The sequence below is a fragment of the Quercus robur genome, chromosome 2 (assembly GCF_932294415.1).
Source record: "Quercus robur chromosome 2, dhQueRobu3.1, whole genome shotgun sequence".
Lineage (NCBI taxonomy): Eukaryota > Viridiplantae > Streptophyta > Magnoliopsida > Fagales > Fagaceae > Quercus > Quercus robur.
The window spans coordinates 78446664-78471370 of record NC_065535.1 but is presented as its reverse complement, the minus strand read 5'-3'; the positions used below and the strand labels follow the sequence as shown (position 1 = coordinate 78471370).

At 40.6% G+C, this 24707-nt stretch overlaps 1 protein-coding gene across 1 annotated transcript; it reads left to right on the top strand.

The window, feature by feature from the left end:
• The first annotated feature begins 4083 nt into the window (after positions 1-4083).
• LOC126715169 (pentatricopeptide repeat-containing protein At5g50390, chloroplastic-like) lies at positions 4084-6648 on the top strand. Its single transcript, XM_050415632.1, has one exon. It carries the CDS (start codon positions 4329-4331, stop codon positions 6450-6452), a length of 2124 nt encoding a protein of 707 aa, XP_050271589.1. The 5' UTR covers positions 4084-4328; the 3' UTR covers positions 6453-6648.
• The last annotated feature ends 18059 nt before the right edge of the window (positions 6649-24707 follow it).

The window sequence follows — 24707 nt, the reverse complement described above, 5'->3', positions numbered from 1 at the left end:
ATCGCAAGAGCAAGTTAGTTTTTCCTAAACAACTTAGTGTTATCCTAAGGGACCAAGTTAAAAAGCATTGTTAAAATGCGCATTATAGGACTTACAATATTGAGGGTTAAAGGCTTGGGAGTCGGGTTACATTAGTTTTTTTTTTTTTTTTGAAGCAAATATTGCTATCTTCAAATTAAGTAGCAAATTAGCCGTTCAACTTGTTAACAGTGAGATTGCTTATTAGGGCTTTCTTAATTCTTGAGTTATATTGATTACTTACATATGTACCTTATCCTCTATTTTTCTTTTTTAAGAGAAAAATATGCCATTACACTAGAGCTCGTTGGCAATGTTATTTACTCTCTCTCTCTAGATTACTCCAAGTGGTTATTTTTAAGTGCTGGTGATACATAATCAATGTGTTAATACGCATTGATATTCATGCATTGATATTTTATGCTTGAACTACCTTGGGAGTTCTAATATTCTTTTTAGCCTGACTTTGGGGCTTATGCCTATAAAGCATTCACAATTCATCCACTCCTCTCATTCTCCTTTATTTAGTTAAAAAAAAAAAAAGCAGTGTGAATTCGAATATATAGATATTATTGTTTTTTTTTTTTCCCACTCCTCATTTGGTGGAAGAAATATACGATCATGCTGCTAGTGATTGATCAAGCTTTGTATCATTTCCACCAAATGACAATTTAGAATTCCATGATTCTTTCACCATTTTGAAAGACTAAAAAGATGTGTTCTGTTGTGCTCAGCACCACAGTTCTGAAGAAATCACTTTAGCATCTTAAAAACCATATCTTCAAATTCTTTTTGTGGAAAACGATTTGTGATCTCTATTGGCACTAATATTCTCACATTGATGTGCGACTGTGCGGTTACCTGTAAAGTATTCTCAAAGTAATAATGGTCATAAAGTATTTTGTTCTTTTATTCTTTTACTTTTTTCATATAGCTTTTAGCTTATAGCTTTCATCGTGTAACCTTCACTGGGATCCGGGAAGAAAAAAAAAAAGTAAAAGAAAATAGTACATTGCATAAATTTATCTTCTAGTGACTTAGATAGCCTCAAATAACAATTGCTAGGAAAACATTGACGAAGATTCGTGAAGGAGCTAAGAAAAATATGGATTGAAAAGACACTGAAGTTTCATTCATAGTGGTCCAAAAGCCAGAGCAACATCTTTTATGAATGCTTATCTAGTAGTATTTCCTAAGGACTGCCATTATTTTCAATAAGCTTAGGAATACAATATTTTTTCACAATTGTTAATATGGTTTTTGGTATTGATGCATAACAAAGATAATATTATTAATGATAAATTTTGATGAAAGTAATGTTATTCTAGTCAATAATTATGGAACAAATTGTGAAAATATTGCCATAGCATTACATTTTTTTTTTTTTTTACTTGGCTTCAAAAAAGAGCAATAGCTACTTCTTTTCTTTTCCTTTTTTTTCCTTAGTGGAGAAGACTGCTTTAACCTTAGGCCCTCATGTACATGTGACCATCCTGCATCCTCCGATAAATTAGGATCTACCTTGGCTACCAAAAAAGAAAAAAGGAAAAAGAAAAATTAGGATCTAATATATAGATAATTAATAGACCTACTTATACTGACATATTCCCTGTAAAATTGATTATGATTATATGAAATGGTCACGTGATCACCACTTAGATTTTGATTGAGGAGTGGGGATTCCAAGGAATTCTTTTAAGCATGCTTTGTGACTAACAATTTTTATTGGTAGAGCATCTTTTTTTTTTTTTTTTTGGGGATCTGTTTATAATTTTTATCTGCTTAACTTTTTCTATTAGACAAAAGAATAAATTAAAAAAAAAAAGTGGAAAAGTGTCAATCGACTTTATTAGTGACATAATCTTGGCTTAGACAAGGGGTCAACTCAACATCTTCACTATCAATGCATTAAATTTTCTTCTAAAAAAAAGCATTAAATTTGGATTTAATTTTCAAAAAAATTAAACTTTAAAGATGTAACTGTACAGATATTTAAATTAAATTAAATTCTCATTATGAAATGACTCATTTTATTTAAAAAACAAATAGAGGGGACCTCATGATGGGAGTCCAATGGTCAAGTATCTCGTCCACCTCGCTTAACACTAAGATTCAAGTTGTGTGGGATATATTAATATTAGGATTGAAGATGCCATTTAGCAGATGGTTTAACTCATCATGGTGGAAAGTAACTTGCTCTCATGTTTGTGACTCATTTTATTTAAAAAAACAAATGGAGGGGACGCTATAGTGGGAGTCTAGTGGTCAAACACCTCGTCCACCTCATTTGACATTGGAATTCAAGTTGTGTGGGATACGTTAGTATTAGGATTGGAGAGGCCATTTAGCATGGGGTTTAACTTGTTAGGTTGGAAAGTAACTTGTTCCCATGTTTTCATATATATATTTCTTTTGGCAACTAAAAAATTTCTTTTCTTAAAAGACACAATTTTGAATTCCCAAAAAAACATAGTTTCACACAAAGACCCAAGCAAATTTTTCATGAAGAAGTCACAGTAACATAATAGTAAAAAACTTAAATCACATTTTAATTCCTATAACTTTAGTATAATTTCAAATTAAAACCCACATTTTTATAAGTTTCAAATAAAACTCAAAATTTGAAAGCATTTCAATTCAAATCATAAAATTACTACGCATGATGGAATGTAAAAAAAAAAAAAAAAAAAAGAGGATGTATACCCCCATAAAAAAAAATAGATGCATGGTTTTGTTTTTTCAAAAGGAATACGATAAAAAAATTATTAATAAAAAAATGATTTATAAAATGTTCCTAAGAATGGGAGGGGTTCCCCTTGTCTCGTTTGACATCATTCAAGCATATTAAGGGTGAGTTCCCTTCAAAAAAAAAAAATAATAATAATAATTGTGGTTACACGATTTTCCTGGCCCAACTTGTGTTGATTAGGCCATGGCCCAAAGCGCAACCCACAATAATTATTTGTAGAGGATGGGTCAAAGAACTTGGCCTCAGTGAACTTGTTCGGTCTTATGCATGGGCAGTATGGTTTGCAAAAAGAAAATAGAAAACACCAGAATGGATCTTTCTCAAGTCTCATTTTATTTCTTTTTTTGTTCCTGATACAGTTTTTCCGTCCTCTTCTTTGAGGGACTCCACTACATTATATATTTTTCTTCTTTTCATCTCAGCCTTACACCTGTTAATCATCCAAGCATCCACTTGAGCACCTGTCCCATCAGACGCCCTCATCAGACCCTTTGTGAGTTGCAGAGGCCAAGGCGGTACTGTTCAAGAGTCTTTTCCTCATTAATGCGGCCAAGAGGGTGGTTGGGGCGCAATTAATGTGGTGGTAGCCTTCCGTGAGATATTTTGAATTTAATTCGTTTTATATGTTGGGAAGACGAGCTGAAATGGCTGGGGCAAGTTCCTCGTCTGGGTTTCGCGATGTCCGAGGAGGAGTTACTCCTCGGACAGGTTTCCTTGACGCTATTGGGGTTGAATAGCGCTTCATATGAGGCTTTTCGTTGGACAGGACGCTCCTCGGACGGGCCTGAGCTTGAAATAGCCCATCATTTTTGGGCCGGGCCCCACAATAATAATAATAATGAGTTTAATTCAACTTTTAAAATTTCTGCTTTTGAAAAAGCAGAATTTTTTATTATTATTTCTATTCACATAGTCTAATGCAAAATAAGTATAAAAAAAAAAAAATCAAAAGTTACAAGATCCCGAAAACACCATTTGTAAATTTAAACAAATGAACTAAATCACGTTTTAAAATGATAATTGTGATTTTTTTTTTAAAACCAAAAACATGGTAATCAAATGAACACTTAAGAAGATGTATGGTTTGAATTAAAAACATTTTTAAATAAAACAAATATTTTTTTTGAAACCTAAATAAAACAAAATTAAAACGTCTTTAAGAATTAGTAGAGTTTATTTGAGAGTTTTTAAAAGTGTGTAATTAAACGTTTTGTCCGTTTTTTTTTTTTTCAAAAATAAAAATAAAAGAGTGAAATTTTGTCCATAATAACAAAACAAAATGAACAAAAATGAGTAAAACGCACCGTTTCTCCCTTCCTTCTTTTCCTCGTTCAAATCAACTCCCAATTTGGAAGTTAGGAACAAAAGAACTCAACTACCTCCCAACAACTCAGGCGGAGTACTCAATGCTGACTCTCTCTTTGTTCAAATCTCACGCTTACCTTTAACCAAAATATGAAGGCAAAACCACACCAATTCACACTCTTTCTCTTTCAAGGTACACTCTTTTTTCAGTTTCTATTACTACCATTACTCATTGATTTGTCTCTGCTATTTGAGTATGGAAATCCCGCTCTTACGCTACCATAGTGTATCATTAGATCAAATTTCAAACACTAGGGGAAAAAGCCTTTTACATTTCAAGCAGCACAACTCTTTGTTGTTTTCTGGGTATTGTTTTTCATTCAGTAAGAGAAAATGGAGAAACCCTTTTGATAGAATTAGGTGTTGTTCACCGGAACAAGGGCTGCAGCCGCCATGGGGGCTGAAGCCGAAGCCGAAACCGTCGAAAATGGATGCTGTGGAGAGGAAAGGGGCGGTTTTGGAAGAACCCCAGATGAGAAAACAGCCCAGTTCTGGGATTTGTAGTCAGATAGAGAAGTTGGTTTTCAATAAGAGGTACAGAGAGGCACTTGAATTGTTTGAGATTTTGGAGTTTGAGGGTGGTTTTGAATTGGAATCTAGCACCTATGATGCGTTGATTAGCGCTTGCATAGGTTTGAATTCGATTAGAGGGGTGAAGAGGGTGTCTAGTTTTATGAGTAGTAATGGGTTTGAGTTGGATTTGTATATGAGGAACAGGGTGCTGCTTATGCATGTCAAATGTGGGATGATGACTGATGCGCGTAGGTTGTTCGTTGAAATGCCGGAGAAGAACTTGGTTTCGTGGAATACGATAATTGGGGGGCTTGTGGACTCTGGTAATTATGATGAGGCATTCCAGCTTTTTTTTATTACGTGGGAGGAGTCTTCAGATGGTGGGTCGCGAATATTTTCCACAATGATTCGGGCATCTGCTGGGCAGGGACTAATTTTTGCGGGAAGACAATTTCACACGTGTGCTTTAAAGATGGGTGTTGCTGATGATATATTTGTGACTTGTGCTCTAATTGACATGTATAGTAAGTGTGGGAGCATTGAAGATGCTCAATGTGTTTTTGATGAGATGCCAGAGAAGACAACAGTTGGGTGGAATTCCATTATAGCAGGTTATGCACTTCATGGTTATAGTGAAGAAGCTCTGAGAATGTTCTATGAGATGCGTGATTCAGGTGTTGAAATGGACCATTTCACATTTTCAATGGTTATAAGAATATGTACAAGGTTGGCTTCTTTGGAGCATGCTAAGCAAGCTCATGCAAGTTTAGTCCGTCATGGTTTTGGATTAGATATAGTAGCGAACACAGCACTTGTAGATTTCTATAGCAAATGGGGGAGAATGGAAGATGCCCGTCATGTTTTTGACAAGATGCCCCAAAAGAATGTTATTTCTTGGAATGCCTTGATTGCTGGATATGGTAATCATGGTCATGGAGAAGAGGCTATTGAGATGTTTGAGCAGATGCTTCGGGAAAAAATGAGACCCAACCATATCACCTTTCTTGCAGTTTTATCTGCTTGTAGTTATTCAGGTTTATCAGAACGTGGTTGGGAGTATTTTAAATCAATGAGTAGGGATCACAAGATTAAGCCCCGTGCAATGCATTATGCATGTATGATTGAATTATTAGGTCAAGAGGGCCTTTTAGATGAAGCCTTTGCACTGATACGAAGTGCTCCATTTAAGCCTACAGCTAACATGTGGGCTGCCTTGCTGACAGCTTGTCGTGTTCATGAGAATTTAGAGCTTGGAAAGTTTGCAGCTGAGAAGCTTTATGGAATGGAGCCTGAAAAGCTTAATAATTATATTGTGCTTTTAAATATATACAACAGCTCTGGCAACTTGAAGGAAGCTGCTGCCGTTGTTCAGACCTTAAGAAGAAAGGGTTTGAGAATGCTTCCTGCATGCAGTTGGATTGAAGTTAAAAAGCAGCCATATTTTTTCCATTCTGGGGATAAAAGCCATGCCCTAACAAAAGAGATTTACCAGAAAGTGGACAACTTGATGCTAGAGATTTCAAAACATGGTTATGTTCCCGAGAGAAAATATTTGCTTCCCGATGTTGATGAACAGGAAAAGCGGGTTTTATTGTACCACAGTGAGAAACTGGCAATAGCTTTTGGGCTGATCAACACTCCAGGTTGGACACCACTGCAAATCGTGCAGAGTCATCGGATTTGTGGTGACTGCCATAGTGCAATTAAATTAATAGCCATGGTTACTGGACGTGAAATTGTTGTGAGGGACGCCAGCAGATTCCACCATTTCAGAGATGGGAGTTGTTCATGTGGGGATTATTGGTGATTACAAAAAAATTTTGTTAGACTTTATAGCTTGTTTTTATGATCTCTTGTTTGTCATTCTTTTTTTATTTTTTATTTCTTCCTTCTCTTAGATACATTGATACAATAATGTAACCACACATTGTAGTTATAACTTTTAGCCACAATGAATAGAAGCCAGAGTTCTATTTTTAAGAACTTTAGGAAATTTGTGGTTTTGGCGCCTTTCTTCTTATTTTAGTTCCAATTGCAAGGTGTTTTGATGTATTGTTGCAAGTGTGCATTGAAGAATTCTTACGAATCTTACCTCTCTGAGTTCTAAGTTGACTTTACCTGTGCTTATACTGTATACATAAGGACACCAATAAGTGTGACATACTGATATGATGTTTTTTGGTTAATGAAATATTTGTTTCTCTTAATCCCTTTAATGCAACATTATTTGTTACAGAGAGAATAAAGAGAAGACCTTTTTATTGTTTTTGTATATAGTCCTAGCATGCCCTTGTAAAGCTCACCTTCAATTGCCTTGCGATTGGACTCCAATATAGGATTATATAAACCACAAAGGTATCTATGTAACAGAGTGAAATCCCTGTCTTCCAAATGATTTTTTTATGTAATCTAGACCATGCATGGAAGATGAGGTCTTCAGTCATGACATGCATGTGAAGTTGATAGTTCAATAAACTAAATAGAGTGGCCAACAAATGCATCTGCATCTTTCAGTAATACATTGCTTCCATAATCTTCTCTTCCTAGTCAAGCCCCTAATGACTAATCACATAGGAGTGTGGGACATATTCTAACCTTGATTTTTTCCTCTTTTATTTTTATTTTTTATTTTATAATTTAACCTTGAATTTTTCCATAAGGCATTTAGCAGAAAAAGCATATCTGAAAGTTAATATTGCCTCTGATTTTTCTGTATGCTTGTAATTTCTGAAAGATGTACAAGTTTGTAGGAAGAAGCTACAACATTTGATAGGGAAGCTGTTCCATTTGTAGTTCTTTCTTGATTTATGGTGACTGCTGCCAATAGTGAGCACCTAGGTAGGTTTTGAAGGCCAGAAACCATGCAGCCATGAGAGTCCTGAACTGGATTATGCCTGGTATTTCAGGTGGCCGCTTCAGCAACTGTGGATGTCCTCCTTGATGTTGCACATCTGCTTGCCTAAGAACGATGTTTCTCTTTCTCATTTATTTTGTTTAAAATGTTAAGCCTGTTCTTCTATGTTATTTGAGAGTTGGCATAAGACAGAAAGGGGTCATGTGAATAGCTGTTTCTATAGTAGTTTGGTTTAGCAAATTTTTGGTGAGGCAGCCCACTTAAACGCACTGTTTGGACCAAGTTTTGAGTGGGAGAGAGAGAAGTAGAAAGAGAAACCAGAATAGATATGGCAAGAAAGAGAAGAAATCTATGACCATGCCATTTACATGGATTCCCCTGTTCACACATTTTTTGTTGGAAAATCTTGGCGAGAAGTGATTTAATTTTGCCGAAAATCTTGGGAAGAAATGAAGAACTGATGGATCGTTTACCCACCACTAACAACTGCCAGTTATAAAAGCAAAAAGAGAGAAAAAGAGCAAGTGGATTAAAATCATAGAGCATGTCCTTCAATTTGTTTGGTATGAGATTTTATGTGAAATTGTACAGTTGAGACTCAACTTGAGAGAGAGAACTAGAGGAGACAGAAAGTAGGGTTCAATAAGAGGAGAGGAGGGAAATCAAGGGGCTTACCTGCATTTCCTTTGGCACATAGGTGGCTTCTTTACCACGATTGCATGCTTTGGAAGCATTATGTGGCCACTCTCCATTCCAGTTTATCAAGAGGTATTGTTGTATTGACTGTTGATTTGTCTCTCTCTATCTGTTTTTTTTTAATATAAAAAATAGCAGTCATGTGATGCCTCATGTTTCTGGTTTTTACATTTTTATTTTTTGGTGGTGTTTTCTTGATAAGCAGCAAAAGAAGGGTGCTTTGCTGATGGCAGCTATCATCTTTGCAAGGGATTCACTTGGTCCTCTGTTTGATTTAGCCAATGTGGTATACCCAAGGTGTGGCCCATTTATCATTTAATCTTCTTTTACCTGCTACTTGTGATTATCTGGCCTCAACATCTTCCTGTAGCTACACTCTGCTTCTGCAATCTTGGGGGGCTCTACAGCCATATATATATATATATATTATGTGATCAAGTTTTCTGTTTTATTGAATTAAGTCGTGACCAGCAGTTCTCTTAACTCAATTTTTCTTGATTCCTTTTTAGTTTTACTTTGGGCTTCTGTTGTTTTTAGGCTTCATCATTGTGGACACTCAGGATATAGCACATTTTGGTGATTTGGAATTTTGGACTATGTGAAGCACACAATACTTCTTTTTTTTACTGATTTTATTATTGCTTTTGTCCGAATTCTTGTTATAATGGTGAGTTAAGCTACAATTAAGTCTCCATCCCATTGTAAAATTTTTCAATGTTAATAAGTAATTTTATTTTCTGCCAATGTATCTATATGTGGTACTTACATGACTCTATTTGTTGTGTGGTTGAAGAATTATGTCAAGAAGGGTGAGAAGAAGAAGAAGAAAAGGAAGGATTGAATATCTGAGGACCAACAGCTGGAAGACTGATGCTTCTTGAAACCTGTCTTGCTAATCTGAAATCTTGTCCATAAAATTTCTTTTTTCCTAACTGAAGCAAATTACTGTGATACTTTGGAATATGTACTTATGGGTTAGTTGTGTTGGTATGTGTCTTTTTTGGCTGCTGAAATTTGTTTGGAATTCCATTTAAGATCATGACATTGTTTCAGCTTTCTATCTATGTATGCTCTACTTGTGGCCTTGTATATTGATGGTTTAAATGGTGGCTATGACTATATTATTTTAACCCAAGTATCGACACCATAGGATTCATGTCTGACCTGAACTTCCTGTGTTCTCTTTTACCAAGTCTTTCTGCAGACTTCAATTTGCCTCTCGGATTCAAGCATTTTTGCCCACAATTGCATATTCCCATTATGAATGGCAGTGAGCATGGGATAAACCTATATTGGACTGTGTGGATCATATAATAGAGAAGATTAATGTTCATGCTCATACAGAGGGAAAGCTACAGGTATGATAAGTAGCTTTTACTTGAATATATATATATATATATATATAATATTTTTGATATTTTTGTTACATTTCCATTTGATTGTGTGGGAACTGGGAAGAACTGCTTCAATGAGCCTTTTTTTGGGTTCCTTTTGATCTTTGCAGGTTGAATTAGCAGCTCTAATGTATATGGAAACAAGACTTGCCCGTGAACATGGCCCAGATGGATGCTACACTTTTGGAGCAGTTGGAGAAACTGAAGTTGTAAATGCCCAAGGGTTAGTACATTGCCAAAATTTGAAATGAAACATTTTGTTATTGGTAATAACTTATGCACTCGGTGGATCTTGAATCCATGGCCTCAGCCTTCCCCTTGCTTTTGGAAGGGAAATAGGTGCAATGTGAGCTAGAGCTCATTGGTGAAATATGTAGTGAAACAATGTTGAGTATTCATGATTGGAATGTGGTTTGAAGACAAAATTTTCCAAGATGTTACATGCACTATTATCTACTTAATGGTCCTTCAAATAGCCTTTTATTATAATTATTTTTACTTTGCATCAGAATTCTGAGAATAATCTTTGGAAACTTTTTAGTTATAGTTGCTTCAACGAGACAGTAAACAAGTTGTGTTCAAAATATTGCAAAAGAAGTAATATTTTTAGTGTTAAAGAAGAGACCTTATAACTCTTGAGGTTGAAAAGGTCCTGTCTTGACAAAATTTAGCCTTAACTGAGGCCAAGTGGTGTGTAGGGGACAGAAGATCCATCTTAATTGATCACCCTATCCGATTTAAGATGAGGGAGGGTTTGGATGGTATTGTTTCTAGGTATAGTCTATGGTTGATCTGATTGATCATGAAAGATGTTGGAAGTACTCACTTGTTAAAAGGTTTTACCATCCTTTAGTGGCATATTAGATCCTAAGGTTTTCCTTGCCTAAAGAAAACTTTAATGATAAAGTAGTATAGCCCCAGTTGCAGGCAGGAGTTTATACAGTTAAGAAAGGATATTATTTGGAAAAAGCTTCAAGCGTGGAAGATTGTGCAGAATCTGCATCTTCTACAGATTTGAAGCTCTTCTGGTCAAGATTTTGTGAACTGGGATTCCTTAGTGTTTAGGGTTCATGTGGAAACGGTACAAAATGCTCTACCTGTTAAAACTGAACTGCATAAAAGGAAATTTATATCTTCAGCTTATTGTGTGTTTTGTGGAGAGAATCAAGAAACCGTGAGTCATTTTTCTTTTTCTTTTTCTCTTGTTCAATTGCTAGAGCAATGTGGTTTGCTTAAGCTTGTTGCATCAAGGGTGATTTATTGCAAAATATAACCTTTTTGGATACAATGGATTGGCAACGGTTGTGGCTTACTTCAACAATGGGATGTTCTGGCCTCTGTACTGAATTGCATAGGGGACCATGTTCTGCTGGGCTGTCTTTGTTCTTGCTTGTGATTGGTAATCACTAATCAAACTCCTTAACCTTTCTCTATTTAAATCTAGACTCTCTTTTTTTTTTGGTTTACTTGTGTTTCAGTATCACCCAACTTACTTGGTGTGTTGTTTAAAAGTTCCTTATCTGATAATGTATACTTAATTGATATGATTTTGTAGGCTTTGCTAACTCTTTTGCATTGCAAGTTTTCAGGCCGTATATGTCTTTATCACTTTGTTCTTTCGTCCATGTCTCGAGGATTTGAATTTTGAGTTTTGGGTTATGAAGTCAATGGTGATCATTTTTTTTTCTTATGAATAGAAAATGGGTAGAGGGAGACGATCTGAATTAGCGTCTTTCACCTGGGCGTGACTATAGTGACACTTTACCCGCTGGGCCGAGTCTGTGGGAACAGGGGATCCAGATAAGCCATTGCTGTACACACAACCCCATCGAGGACACTAGTGAGCATGAGCCAAGAGCATGAAGTTATTTCTCAAGCACTTTCTATTGTGGGATTCGAATCTGGGACCTCTACCTCTCAAACCCTTAGGAGTGAGCCCATGATCAAATTTTATTATTACATGATCCAATTTGTTTCATTTTTAATTGTATGAGATACTTATGCCAAGAGCCTTGAATCTCATGTAGCTTATCTCAGGATTCAGAAAGTTAGTTATGACTTCATAAAATGTCAAAAATACCCCTAATCTAATTATATAATCTTTATTCTTAAAAAATAAAAAATTGGTTTAAAATTGCAATTCAACAAAATTCAAAAACAAAAAACCTACCAGATAAACTTTTTTTTCCTAAAAATTAGTACACTCTCTATTTGAATATATTTCATGCATGTTTGATACATTTTTTTTTCCTAAAAACTAGCATACAATAAACTCAGCAGTTTATTCATTTTCAAATCCTAAATTTTAGTTTCTTAAAAATTCATTCCATGTAACCTCACTAATAATAGATAAATTCAAATTAAAAAATTACATTAAACTCAGAATAATAAAAAAGAGCCTCATCACACGTGCGAAGCGCGTGCGATGAGGTTAGTATATATAAAAGTTGTACAAGATACATAAAATATGTTTTGAGTTAATTGTGTATGCACTTGAAATTTACAACTATTTACACTTATGTTCAATTGCCAATGCTTGTAGATATCTCTCTTCTATTTAAATCTATAGCATTTATTGTTGTTACGCTCCTGTTGAACTACATCATTCACCAATTTTCAACATTCTCTCTCTTATTTTTAACATTTTTTTTCTTATTAATTTTCCAACTTATTGTTCTACTTTATCTAACTTTTCCCATCTCTTTACATTTTCATCTCTCACTACTATCTACCTTAATATCATTTTTCCTTTATCCTTTATCTTCCTTTATTTTTGGTTTTTCTTATTCCTCTTATCTTACTATAAACTTACAATTTTCTTACTATAAATTTACAATTTTCTTTCCCATTCTATACATAGTTTCTCACACATTAAATGTTATTTCTCTCTCTCAAATTTTTTTTTCTCATTTTTGGTAGATTTTATTTTTCTTGCATCTCTACTTTAGGTTGATGAATTTTTGTATTATTTGGAACTCTACTTTGAGTTGATGTGATTAAAGTTTTGTGTTTTTAAGTTTTTATCTTTTTTATTCTCTTCGATTTCATAGATCTTATCATATTGCATTATAAAAATAGTATGTAAGAATATTGTAGGGACACGAATCTCTAGCGGCCCAACAACGATGCTGGGCTCGCCTACAGAAAATCCCTTACAATAACATTTGTAGAGAGTGGGCTTGAAAGGTCATCGTTGGGTCATAGGGCGCTAGTTCAGGCCGGGCTTTAGATGAACCAAAACAAGAAAAGGCTTTAATTTGGATATTCAGGCCTTACACCTTTGTAACTTGAGAGATTTGGCTCCTCGGATCATGTCCGAGGAGCACTTATGTTTTCTCCGGTTACCCGACGGTGGGTTTTTCGGGGTGATGCGCATATATTCTCCGGGCATTCTCCCTCCTGAAGTTTTTCTCAGGAAGTGAGATGGGGTCCCCTTCCTTATTAGTTTACCTTTCCTTTTATACTAGCCTACGTTTGTTGTCCCTCGTCCACGTGTAGGGTCGATCTTTCCAGGACAGATATCTGTCCCATCAATCTAATCCTAAAATTGTTGGAGATGATCAATAAAGCCTAAAAATCCGGCTCTGTTGGGTGCAGTGTCATATCAGTGAAGAGTATTAAGGACAACTGCTCCAAGATATTTTCTGATCTCTCAAGTTAGCTTGTATTCCACTCTAATCCGGGAGACTTTGGGTCTGCCGAGGACTAAGCTGTCCTCGGCTGTATCTTCGGGTCACTTTGGGCTTCCTATTTTTGGACTTGGGCCCTGACCTCCTTTAGTTTGGGGCCTGTGGACTCCCCATAAGCGAGCGAGCCGGGCCCCTAAACTATTGGGCCCCACATTAGCCCCTCAAAACCTGGCTGTCCAACATCATGGTTGGAAAGGTGGGTTTTGATAATATCAAGCCTTTATTGCGGTTCGTTTAATTCAGCCCTTGATCAACGTTGGCGACTCTTCACCTCCCCGAGGAATGTACCGGTCTATGAGCCGTTTTCCTGAATTTGCGTACGTTGCCATTATGCCGTCTGGTTATCCGCAACGTGTCTTTAATATTTTCCCATTTACGAGACCTCCCAGATTTAACGGTTACTGATGGCGCGGGGGAACGAAACGGCGCATTCTTCTCTGCAGATTTCCCTGGGAATCTGAACGCAGCATATACCCTTTTCTTCGTCCCCTATATAAAGAAAGAAGACAGAAGGTGATTTTCTCATATCAGAATCCCTCAGGCTCTTCTCAGAGTTCACTTCTTCAATCTGGTTATTCCCTATCCGATAATATATCCCCCATAGTAATCAGCCATGAACAAACCCTTCCTTTCCCAGAAACGCCATGTCCTAACAAAACTTGAGATGGCTCGGTCGGGGCAAGGATGGCGGAGACTCAAGATCTACCTCCCCATTCTTTTAGCCAAAATCCGAAGCAGGGACTCGTCACACCCCACTTCCGGTGTGACTGAGTCGAAAACCTCCCTTGTCATCTCCATCCGCTCTCTCATGAGCATACCTAATATGGCTCCAGTGTGCTAAGAGTTAGGATTGAGGCAGGGACTAACTGCCCCGGCTTCTTCCTCTCTTCGTTCACTGGCGCCATCCTTTACTTTTCTTTCTTCTTCTTTCCACCACCAGCTCCATCCTGGTGTTTTTCTTTTTCCCTCTTTTGCTCCTTTTACTTTCTTTTCATTGCTTCCCTCTTCTTCTCCTCCTTCCTGCTCATGTCTTCCATCTTCTTTTTCCTTTGCACTCCTCAACGACAAGAGCTTGCTGAAGTGCTTCCATGTGTTCCAATTCTTCTTCCTTCTCCTTCATCTTTTCTATATAAGGTTCTTCTCCTGATATGTGCAGTACTGAGGCAGAGATTTCAGAGAGACTTTGAAGGCGAGTTTAAAGGACACCTGACGGTTTACTTATCTGTATTACGGATGTTATTACTGCTTCGGCAGTTCATTTTTTGTATAGGCTTGTTTAAGCCCTTCCTTGTACGTTGTAATAAAATTTTTTTTTATATTAATAAAAGTTACTGTTATTCTATTTCGCATGTTCTGTTTATATGTTTTAATAAATTTGCAAGCTCTGCTCGGCACAGTAGTATAGCATTGGAATCAATAACAACTAAGGCCAAAATACTCGCTAATAAAAAGACGCCATAATAACTTTAACCAAATTATTATTCGACATAACAATCCGACCAGTTAAGAACGAGACTTACCTTAAAATTAGTCGAGGTGGGGACTAAATGTTCGATAAGGTGTAAGAAGTAGTTATCTGAGGACATGTCACCTTCCCAATGAATAGTTTCCTTAAGCTAACGATCGTCAGTTTGTTTCGCCGTCTTCTTAACACACTGGCCTTAACATTTCACGATATTTGAGCCGAGAAACTTCTCCATCCGAGTAGTTGGTTTCCCAAGAGTCCTGAGTCCGAGGACTTCACACAGCCTGGGTTTTGTTTAGGGCTTATACTTTTTCTTTTCGGTGCTGGGTTTCCCCATAGGCTTGAGTCCGAGGACCATGCAAGTCATAGGTTCTGTCCAGGACTTATAGGATATTCACCTTTTTTTTTTTTTTTTTTTTTTTTTTTTTTTTTTATGTTCCTGGTTTCCCTCTAGGCTTGAGTCCGAGGACTATGCAAGTCCTAGGTTCTGTCCAAGACTTATAAGATATCTTTTTTGTACTTGGTTTCCCCCTAGGCTTGAGTCCGAGGACCATGCAAGCCCTAGGTTCTGTCCAAGACCCATAAGATATCTTTTTTGTACTTGGTTTCCCCATAGGCTTGGGTCCGAGGACGATGCAAGTCCTAGGTTCTGTCCAAGACTCCCTTTCATCAGGCATTTCCCAAGGCGCCGAGCAGGGGTTGTCCTCGGCAACGGCCATTTCTCGGCGTGGGCCATAGCACCTGGGCCATCACGCAAAGCGGGCCTGGACCGCGAATTCAATTTCCCCACGAATTAAGAGATATTTCTGCATCCTCTGGCCACGCAGTACTCTCTGACGTCCCAATGATCGAGGTGCGCCTTTACGAGGCTTCTTTAATCTTGTGGTTGCAGGTGGCGTTGGAAGTTGAGCCAGAACCATTTTGTCTGTAGCATTCCTTGGGACGCTGCGTGGGTTGACTGCCATCACCTTGTCTTTTCAAATAAATAGGAGGGAGAAAGAGTTGCTTTATATACGCACCAGTCCTTCAGTTTTCTCCCATATCATAAATCCCATATCTGGTGCTATCCTCCCTTAGCACAGCATGTTTAAGGCGAGAGTTGGGAAGAAAGAACCCTCTCCGCCGCAGAAGTACCGTGTCCTCATGAGACTCCAAATGGTAAGGTATGGGCACAGGAAGCATAAGTTCAGGAGAATACTCCATTTCCACCGAGGGGAAAGGGTGTCTCTCCCTCTTTTAGTCAAAATCCGAAGCAGGTTCTGTTCATGCCAGAATTTTGGTATGTCAGAAGAAAGATTTTCCGCCATCAGCGCCTCTGCTTTGCAGCAGGCGAATATTTAGAGAAAGCCCCTCAACTTCCAACTCCCTGCACCTTTCCTTCAGCGGTGTCAGGCTCAAGTTGGGTCTCTTTTGCTATTTGAGTTGTGGGTGCGTGAAAGCATTGAGGAAGAACAAGGTCTTGGAGCTGTAGCCAACCTCTCCTCTGATCTACTTCCTCAGCTTTATTTTATTCTCTTGTATCTTCCTTTTTTCTTGGTTATGTAGTGAGCTTTGACACAAACTGATTCCTGCTTTTTCATTGTACGCTGTACTATTTCTTTGTTTTAGTAAGAATGGAAATTTCTTTACTTGTTTTGAACACTGTTTCTTTGACAACACTATTTCGTGAATGGGTGTGCCCTATGTGTGCGTTTCTTCAAGAATATTTAGAGCAAAATAGCTTGAAACATAATTTAACTAACTCCAATTTACCAATACTACCAGGCATTATATCGATAATTCATAATAAATCAAACTTAAGAAACTAACCGGGATATCAGTTGGATATTCTGTGATAAGCGCGTGAATATCGTCCAAGGCTGATGATCTCTAAACAATCCATCTGAGCAATCGACTGGGAGATAGGGAACTCCGATGATGCTTTTGTGTATTTGGTTTCCCCACAGGCTTGGGTCCGAGGACCATACAAGGCCTTGGTTCTGTCCAAAACTTGTAAGATTTCTTTTTTGTACTTGGTTTCCCCAGAGGCTTGGGTCCGAGGACCATGCAAGGCCTTGGTTCTGTCCAAAACTTGTAAGATTTCTTTTTTGTACTTGGTTTCCCCATAGGCTTGGATCCGAGGACAATGCAAGGCCTTGGTTCTGTCCAAAACTTGTAAGATTTCTTTTTTGTACTTGGTTTCCCCATAGGCTTGGGTCCGAGGACCATGCAAGGCTTTGGTTCTGTCCAAAACTTGTAAGATTTCTTGTTTGTACTTGGTTTCCCCATAGGCTTGGATCCGAGGACCGTGCAAGGCCTTGGTTCTGTCCAAAACTTGTAAGATTTCTTGTTTGTACTTGGTTTCCCCATAGGCTTGGGTCCGAGGACAATGCAAGGCCTTGGTTCTGTCCAAAACTTGTAAGATTCTTGTTTGTACTTGGTTTCCCCATAGGCTTGGGTCCGAGGACCATGCAAGGCCTTGGTTCTGTCCAAAACTTGTAAGATTTCTTTTTTGTACTTGGTTTCCCCAGAGGCTTGGGTCCGAGGACCGTGCAAGGCCTTGGTTCTGTCCAAAACTTGTAAGATTTATTGTTTGTACTTGGTTTCCCCATAGGCTTGGGTCCGAGGACCATGCAAGGCCTTGGTTCTGTCCAAAATTTGTAAGATTTCTTGTTTGTACTTGGTTTCCCCAGAGGCTTGGGTCCGAGGACCGTGCAAGGCCTTGGTTCTGTCCAAAACTTGTAAGATTTCTTGTTTGTACTTGGTTTCCCCATAGGCTTGGGTCCGAGGACCATGCAAGGCCTTGGTTCTGTCCAAAACTTGTAAGATTTCTTGTTTGTACTTGGTTTCCCCATAGGCTTGGGTCCGAGGACCGTGCAAGGCCTTGGTTCTGTCCAAAACTTGTAAGATTTCTTGTTTGTACTTGGTTTCCCCATAGGCTTGGGTCCGAGGACAATGCAAGGCCTTGGTTCTGTCCAAAACTTGTAAGATTTCTTGTTTGTACTTGGTTTCCCCATAGGCTTGGGTCCGAGGACCATGCAAGGCTTTGGTTCTGTCCAAAACTTGTAAGATTTCTTGTTTGTACTTGGTTTCCCCATAGGCTTGGGTCCGAGGACCATGCAAGGCCTTGGTTCTGTCCAAAACTTGTAAGATTTCTTGTTTGTACTTGGTTTCCCCATAGGCTTGGGTCCGAGGACCATGCAAGGCCTTGGTTCTATCCAAAACTTGTAAGATTTCTTTTTTATACTTGGTTTCCCCAGAGGCTTGGGTCCGAGGACCGTGCAAGGCCTTGGTTCTGTCCAAAACTTGTAAGATTTCTTGTTTGTACTTGGTTTCCCCATAGGCTTGGGTCCGAGGACCATGCAAGGCCTTGGTTCTGTCCAAAACTTGTAAGATTTCTTGTTTGTACTTGGTTTCCCCATAGGCTTGGGTCCAAGGACCATGCAAGGCCTTGGTTCTGTCCAAAACTTGTAAGATTTCTTGTTTGTACTTGGTTTCCCCATAGGCTTGGGTCCGAGGACCATGCAAGGCCTTGGTTCTGTCCAAAACTTGTAAGATTTCTTTTTAAGTAGTCTTTTCTCTATAGTTATTTATTTTTCGAAGGTTAGCCCCTGGGCCAGGGAGGGGAGAGTTGGTTCGAGGCCGGAAGCCCCTAGAGCTGCCCGCTCCGTTAGCAGTGCAAGGCGTAACCCCTAGCAGAAGCTTATGGCGGAGCAACAACTGTATGTCGCCGGAGATGGGAAAAACTCGTGAATCTCTGCTTGCTGGAGAGCTGACTCATGCGCCACCCATGCCAACGCGCAGGCCTCCCCACAGACGGCGCCAATTGTAGGGACACGAATCTCTAGCGGCCCAACAACGATGCTGGGCTCGCCTACAGAAAATCCCTTACAATAACATTTGTAGAGAGTGGGCTTGAAAGGCCATCGTTGGGTCACAGGGCGCTAGTTCAGGCCGGGCTTTAGATGAACCAAAACAAGAAAAGGCTTTAGTTTGGATATTCAGGCCTTACACCTTTGTAACTCGAGAGATTTGGCTCCTCGGATCATGTCCGAGGAGCACTTATGTTTTCTCCGGTTACCCGACGGTGGGTTTTTCGGGGTGATGCGCATATATTCTCCGGGCATTCTCCCTCCTGAAGTTTTTCTCAGGAAGTGAGATGGGGTCCCCTTCCTTATTAGTTTACCTTTCCTTTTATACTAGCCTACGTTTGTTGTCCCTCGTCCACGTGTAGGGTCGATCTTTCCAGGACAGATATCTGTCCCATCAATCTAATCCTGAAATTGTTGGAGATGATCAATAAAGCCTAAAAATCCGGCTCTGTTGGGTGCAGTGTCATATCAATGAAGGGTATTAAGGACAACTGCCCCAAGATATTTTCTGATCTCTCAAGTTAGCTTGTATTCCACTCTAATCCGGGAGACTTTGGGTCTGCCGAGGACTAAGCTGTCCTCGGCTGTATCTTCGGGTCACTTTGGGCTTCCTATTTTTGGACTTGGGCCCTGACCTCCTTTAGTTTGGGGCCTGTGGACTCCCCATAAGCGAGCGAGCCGGGCCCCTAAACTATTGGGCCCCACAAATATAATGTTATTTTATTACATAACATAACTTGGATAATTTGGTATTTATTATTATATTTTTTATTTTTACTTTTTTTCGTTTCATATTATTTTCTATAAATTTCTTATTATTCTCTCTCACATTCTTTCTTGTAAAAGTGGTTGTAGTTGCACGATTTTCCTGGCCCAACTTATGTTGGTTAGGCCCTGGCCCAAAGCGCAACCCACAATAATTGTTTGTAGAGGATGGGTCAAAGAGCTTAGCCTCAGTGAACTTGTTCGGTCTAATGCATGGACAATATTGTTTGCAAAGAGAAAATAAGAACACCAGAATGGACCTTTTTCAAGTCTAATTTTATTTCTTTTTTTGTTCCTGATACAGTTCTCTCTCTCCCTTCTTTGAGGGACTCCACTACATTATATATTTCTCTTCTTTTCATCTCAACCTTACACCTGTTAATCATCCAAGCATCCACTTGAGCACCTGTCCCATCAGACGCCCTCATCAGACCCTTTGTGAGTTGCAGAGGCCAAGGCGGTACTGTTCAGGAGTCTTTTCCTCGTTAATGCGGCCAAGAGGGTGGTTGGGGCGCAATTAATGTGGTGGTAGCCTTCCATGAGATATTTTGGATTTAATTCATTTTATATGTTGGGAAGATGAGCTGAAATGGCTGAGGAAAGTTCCTCGTTTGGGCTTCGTGATGTCTGAGGAGGAGTTACTCCTCGGACAGGTTTCCTTGGCGCTATTGGGGTTGAGTAACGCTTCATATGAGGCTTCTTTTCGGACAGTACGCTCCTCGGACGGGCCTGAGTTTGGAATAGCCCATCATTTTTGGGCCGGGCCCCACAATAGCCCCTCAAAACTCCGGTTTTTACCTCCCTCCGAGGGGAAAAGCGGGGTTTTGATGTTTGTGAGTGGAGGGAAATAAGGAGATCGTGGGGCGCGCGTGCGGACCGTTACTTTTGACGCGCTACAATTTACGAGGCGTGGCCATTAACTTCTGGAGGCGTTATGTTCCCTTCGTCCAACGGCTTGGCGTGGATCGAACGGCCATCGTTTTTTCCCGTATTTTTAGGCAGGGATGATCTTTTCTCTCTCCTCCCGGCTATATAAGACGTCAGAGGGGTTCAGTTCCTTCTTTCATCTGCATTTCACAAACCTCAAAAGACTCCAGAGAACTCCATCGAATCCCAGAGATATACGAACACTTGCGTCCGTTACGCCGCCGTAGCCGTTTTTGTGAAGCGTTTCGTCCAAGAGAGATTTCCAGGCGTCCCCTTGAGCGTTTTGTGAAGGTACCAGTACATTTCGCTTTTCCCTCCATTTCAATTCCCTCCTCGGACTTTACTTTTCTTCGTGGTCTCTACTTTCATTTCCCCCTTTCAGTTCAGATGGGTAGATTCGAAAAATTAGTAAAAACTCCAGCCGCTATGGAGGCCTTTAGGGCTAAATATCACATTCCCCCTGGGGTTAGGCTGCGGTACTGTCCTCTGGAAGGAGTATTGACAGATAGAGTTGTGGGAGAAATCGTTATCCCCATGATTGCTTTCATAGAGGGAGGGATGACACTTCCCATGCATAGGATCACGAGGGAATACCTGTTCAACCATAGGTTGACGCCGTATCAGTGTGCCCCGAATATGTTCAAGATACTAGGCTGTGTAGATGTCTTAAACGAGCGGATGAATCTAGGCCTTACTTGGCACGATGTGGCTTATCTGTACGAATGTCACCGCCTCGGGGATGATGGGTATTATCTTAAATCCCGGAACGAGGACGTTAGGTTGATCTCTTGTCTTCCAGTTTCCAATAAGACCGTGAAGAATGACTTCTTCATTGCTTCTGGGGAGTGGTTCGACGGTATTCATTGTCCAACTCGGGCAGGAAACCCAGGTGTGGCGCTTTTAGGATTGATCCTTTTTGGGGAAAGGATTTAGTGTTGAGGGGTTATTTTTCTTGCTTTCTTTGTAATTGGAAAATTTCATGGTCTAACCTCACTTTTTTTTGGTTTGTTTGCAGACAAAAGTCACGTTGCTCCTCGGATAAGCCTTGTGAACGTGCCAGCGCTGAACTATCTTCTCAGGTCGGAGATTTACGTCGCCCCGGACGGACAGTTGCGTGCGGCCCATCTGGTTCTGGGTTACCAACCTCTGAGCAGCGCTTTTCAGGCAGTCGGTCACGCTATAAGGGCTGGCAGTCCGAGGCTAGCTAGAATTGACGTGTCTCAGGACGGATTCCTAGCTGACCACGATTTGCCACCAGTTGTGTTGCCAGGTGTCAGAAATCCCTACTTAGCAGAGCAGCTACCTCCGGTAAACGAGCCTGGCGTTGCTGTTTTGGTTGAAGAAGAGGCTGAATCATCTCGTCTTTCCCTTGAGGAAGAGATAGATAAGTTTTACTTCGAGGAGGAAATTCAGCAAAACCCTTTGGTGGAGCTTTCTAATCCCGAAGCAGAGCAGGACCAACATTCTGCAGTTGGTATTCCCTCAATCGTTATCTGTTCGGACGATACTTCAGACGAAGAGATAGAGCCCATGGCAGGAAAGGGAAAGACTCTAAAGGAGCTGATGTCCTCCCGAGGGAAAGGTCAATCATCAAAGGTTCAGTCATCGAAGGGACCAAGTCCATCAAAGGTCAAAACCCTTCCCCCTGTGATCCCCCAGGGCGTCTCGGACCCTGGCCTTAAGGTTAATCCAAACCTGAAGAAGAAGAGGCCGGTTGACACTCCTGAGGAAGGTGAGGTGACTGCCCAGCCGACCAAGCAGCAAAAGACTACGCGGGCACCAAGGAGCAGAAGGGGTAATTCCTCGGAGAGCCGGGATGAGGAGAACCTTGCTGACGTGCGCGCCTCCCCTCGTGCATGGAACCCCAAGCTGGAGCTGGATGGGGTTGCCATCTCCTACAATGCTTCGGTCCGAGAGTATAACCGAGGCCGGGCAGGGTACGTGGCGGATGCCTTAGAGCAACCCCTACTTCTTCCTCGGGACATGGAGGCCTATAGGCGATTCTCTCAGCACGAGCTCTTCCTATCCCTAAAAAGGGATCTCGCGTTGGTAAGTAATCCTTTTACTGTTCTATTGATTTTCCTATCCCTGTTAGATTTCTTTAACACTCTTGTTTCGTTCGCAGATTACTCAGCAGGTGTTCGTGGCTGATGAGTTTTGCCGCGATAGCCGTAGTCGGGTTGAGGCTGAGACCCAGGCTCGGGCGGAGATGGAGAAAGCCTTGGGATCCCTCAAGCACGAGCACCTCCAACTCACGGACGAGTTCAAGGTGTCGGAGAACCGGCGCAAAAGTGCAGAGGCTGGTTTAAAGAGTGCTGAGACCCAGGCGGAGGACCAGCGCAAAGAGCTGTACACGACGCAGCTTAACCTCATCACCGAGAGGCAGGCAATGCAGGATCTCAAGATTGCCCTGCAAAAAGTAGAGGATGAGCTGAGGCAGGTAAAGGAGGAGGCCCAGCTGATCCGAGAGGCTACAGAGGCCGAGAAGAATGCTGCTCGCCAGCTCGGGGCTGAAGAGATGGAGGCCAGGCTGTCTGAGGAGATTCCCGAGGTATGCCGGGAGTACTGCGGCATTTCATGGGCTCATGCTCTCGACGCTGCAGGAGTTCCTGCGGATTCGGCACTAAGACTGCCCGAGAGCATCTTCTATCCTAGGGAGATCCGTGCGAATCCTGAAGACGCCCAAGTGGCTTCGGAGCAGGACCTGGCGGTGCCTGATGCCGTCCTTGTGCCTGATATGGCGGAGGATCCCGCCACAGACTCTACCATCGAGGTTCCTCCTCCTCAGCCCGAGCAGAAAGAGAATCCTCCTGCTTAAGCTTAGCCTTTTAGGCTTTCAATCTCTGTAAATAGTTTTTATTTTTTATTTTATTTTATTTTTCTTTTAAATGAGAGTTATCCTACTTTTCCCTTTTTTGTAAGGACCTCTCTTTCTAATGTACTCGGAATATTAATATAAAATGTTCGTTTTGCCTACTACGGATGTGCGTTAGTAGCACTTTTCTTTCAACATTTACGATCGATGTGGATATGGGTAATCGGTCAAAATAAAAATGGGTTTTTGGCGCTGCGCATTTGACGATTGCGATGGTACTAAACTGCGCGCACACATTAAAATGATTTCCTTTAAGTAATAATCTCCCCATCTATCACAAGTAATAATCTCCCCAAAAGTCTGTGGTCCGAGGAGCCAGGCAGGACTTAGGTTCTGCTTAAAACTATGAATTGTCATGAGTAATAATTTCCCCAAAAGTCTGTGGTCCGAAGAGCCAGGCAGGACTTAGGTTTTGTTTAAAACTTATAAATAGTTGGCTTAAGTATTAATTTCCCCCAAGTCTGTGGTCCGAGGAGCCATGTAGGACTTAGGTTCTGTTTAAAACTTATAAATAGTTGGCTTAAGTATTAATTTCCCCCAAGTCTGTGGTCCGAGGAGCCATGCAGGACTTAGGTTCTGTTTAAAACTTATAAATAATTGTGATGTAGACTGGCAAACGGCAAATAGTCATAAAAGAAAACGTATGCTAAGCCATTCTTATTAATAATAATACCTCCTGAGGTTATTTACATTCCATGGTCGAGGTACAACTTTTTCATCCAAATCTTCTAGGTAGTAGGCGCCTATTCCGGCCACGGATGTGACACGGTATGGTCCCTCCCAATTGGGCCCTAACTTGCCCCAAGAGGGGTTCTTTGCGCTGCCAAGAATCTTCCTCATCACGAGATCACCTGGACCCAGAGGCCGCAATTTGACGTTAGCATCATACCCTTGTCTTAGCTTCTGGTGATAATAGGCCATGCGAATCGTGGCCTTTTCCCTTCTTTCCTCGGCTAGGTCCAGACTTCTTCCTAGCAACTCATCGTTATCGCTTGGGGTAAACGAGCTAGACCTCAACGTGGGGAAATTGTTCTTGATCGGAAGCACAGCCTCAGCCCCATAAGTCATTGAGAAGGGGGTTTCACCGGTTGAACGCCGCGGCGTTGTCCGATAGGTCCATAAGACGTGCGGTAGTTCTTCTACCCATCTCCCCTTTGACTCATCCAGTCTTTTCTTCAATCCGTTCACTATGACCTTGTTTACGGCCTCGACTTGCCCATTTCCTTGGGGGTATGCGGGGGTGGAATATCGATTAATGATCCCAAACTCACGGCAATACTCCCTAAAATTCTTGCTGTCAAACTGAAGACCATTGTCGGAAATGAGTGTTCTCGGAGTTCCGAAGCGGGTGATAATGTTCTTCCAGATGAATTTCTGGGCGTCCACGTCCCTGATGTTGGCCAAAGGTTCAGCCTCCACCCATTTAGTGAAGTAATCGGTTCCGACTATTATGTATCGCTTGTTCCCCGCAGCCTTGGGGAAAGGCCCGACAATATCAAGACCCCATTGCGCGAACGGCCATGGACTGGAGAGTGGGTTGAGAACC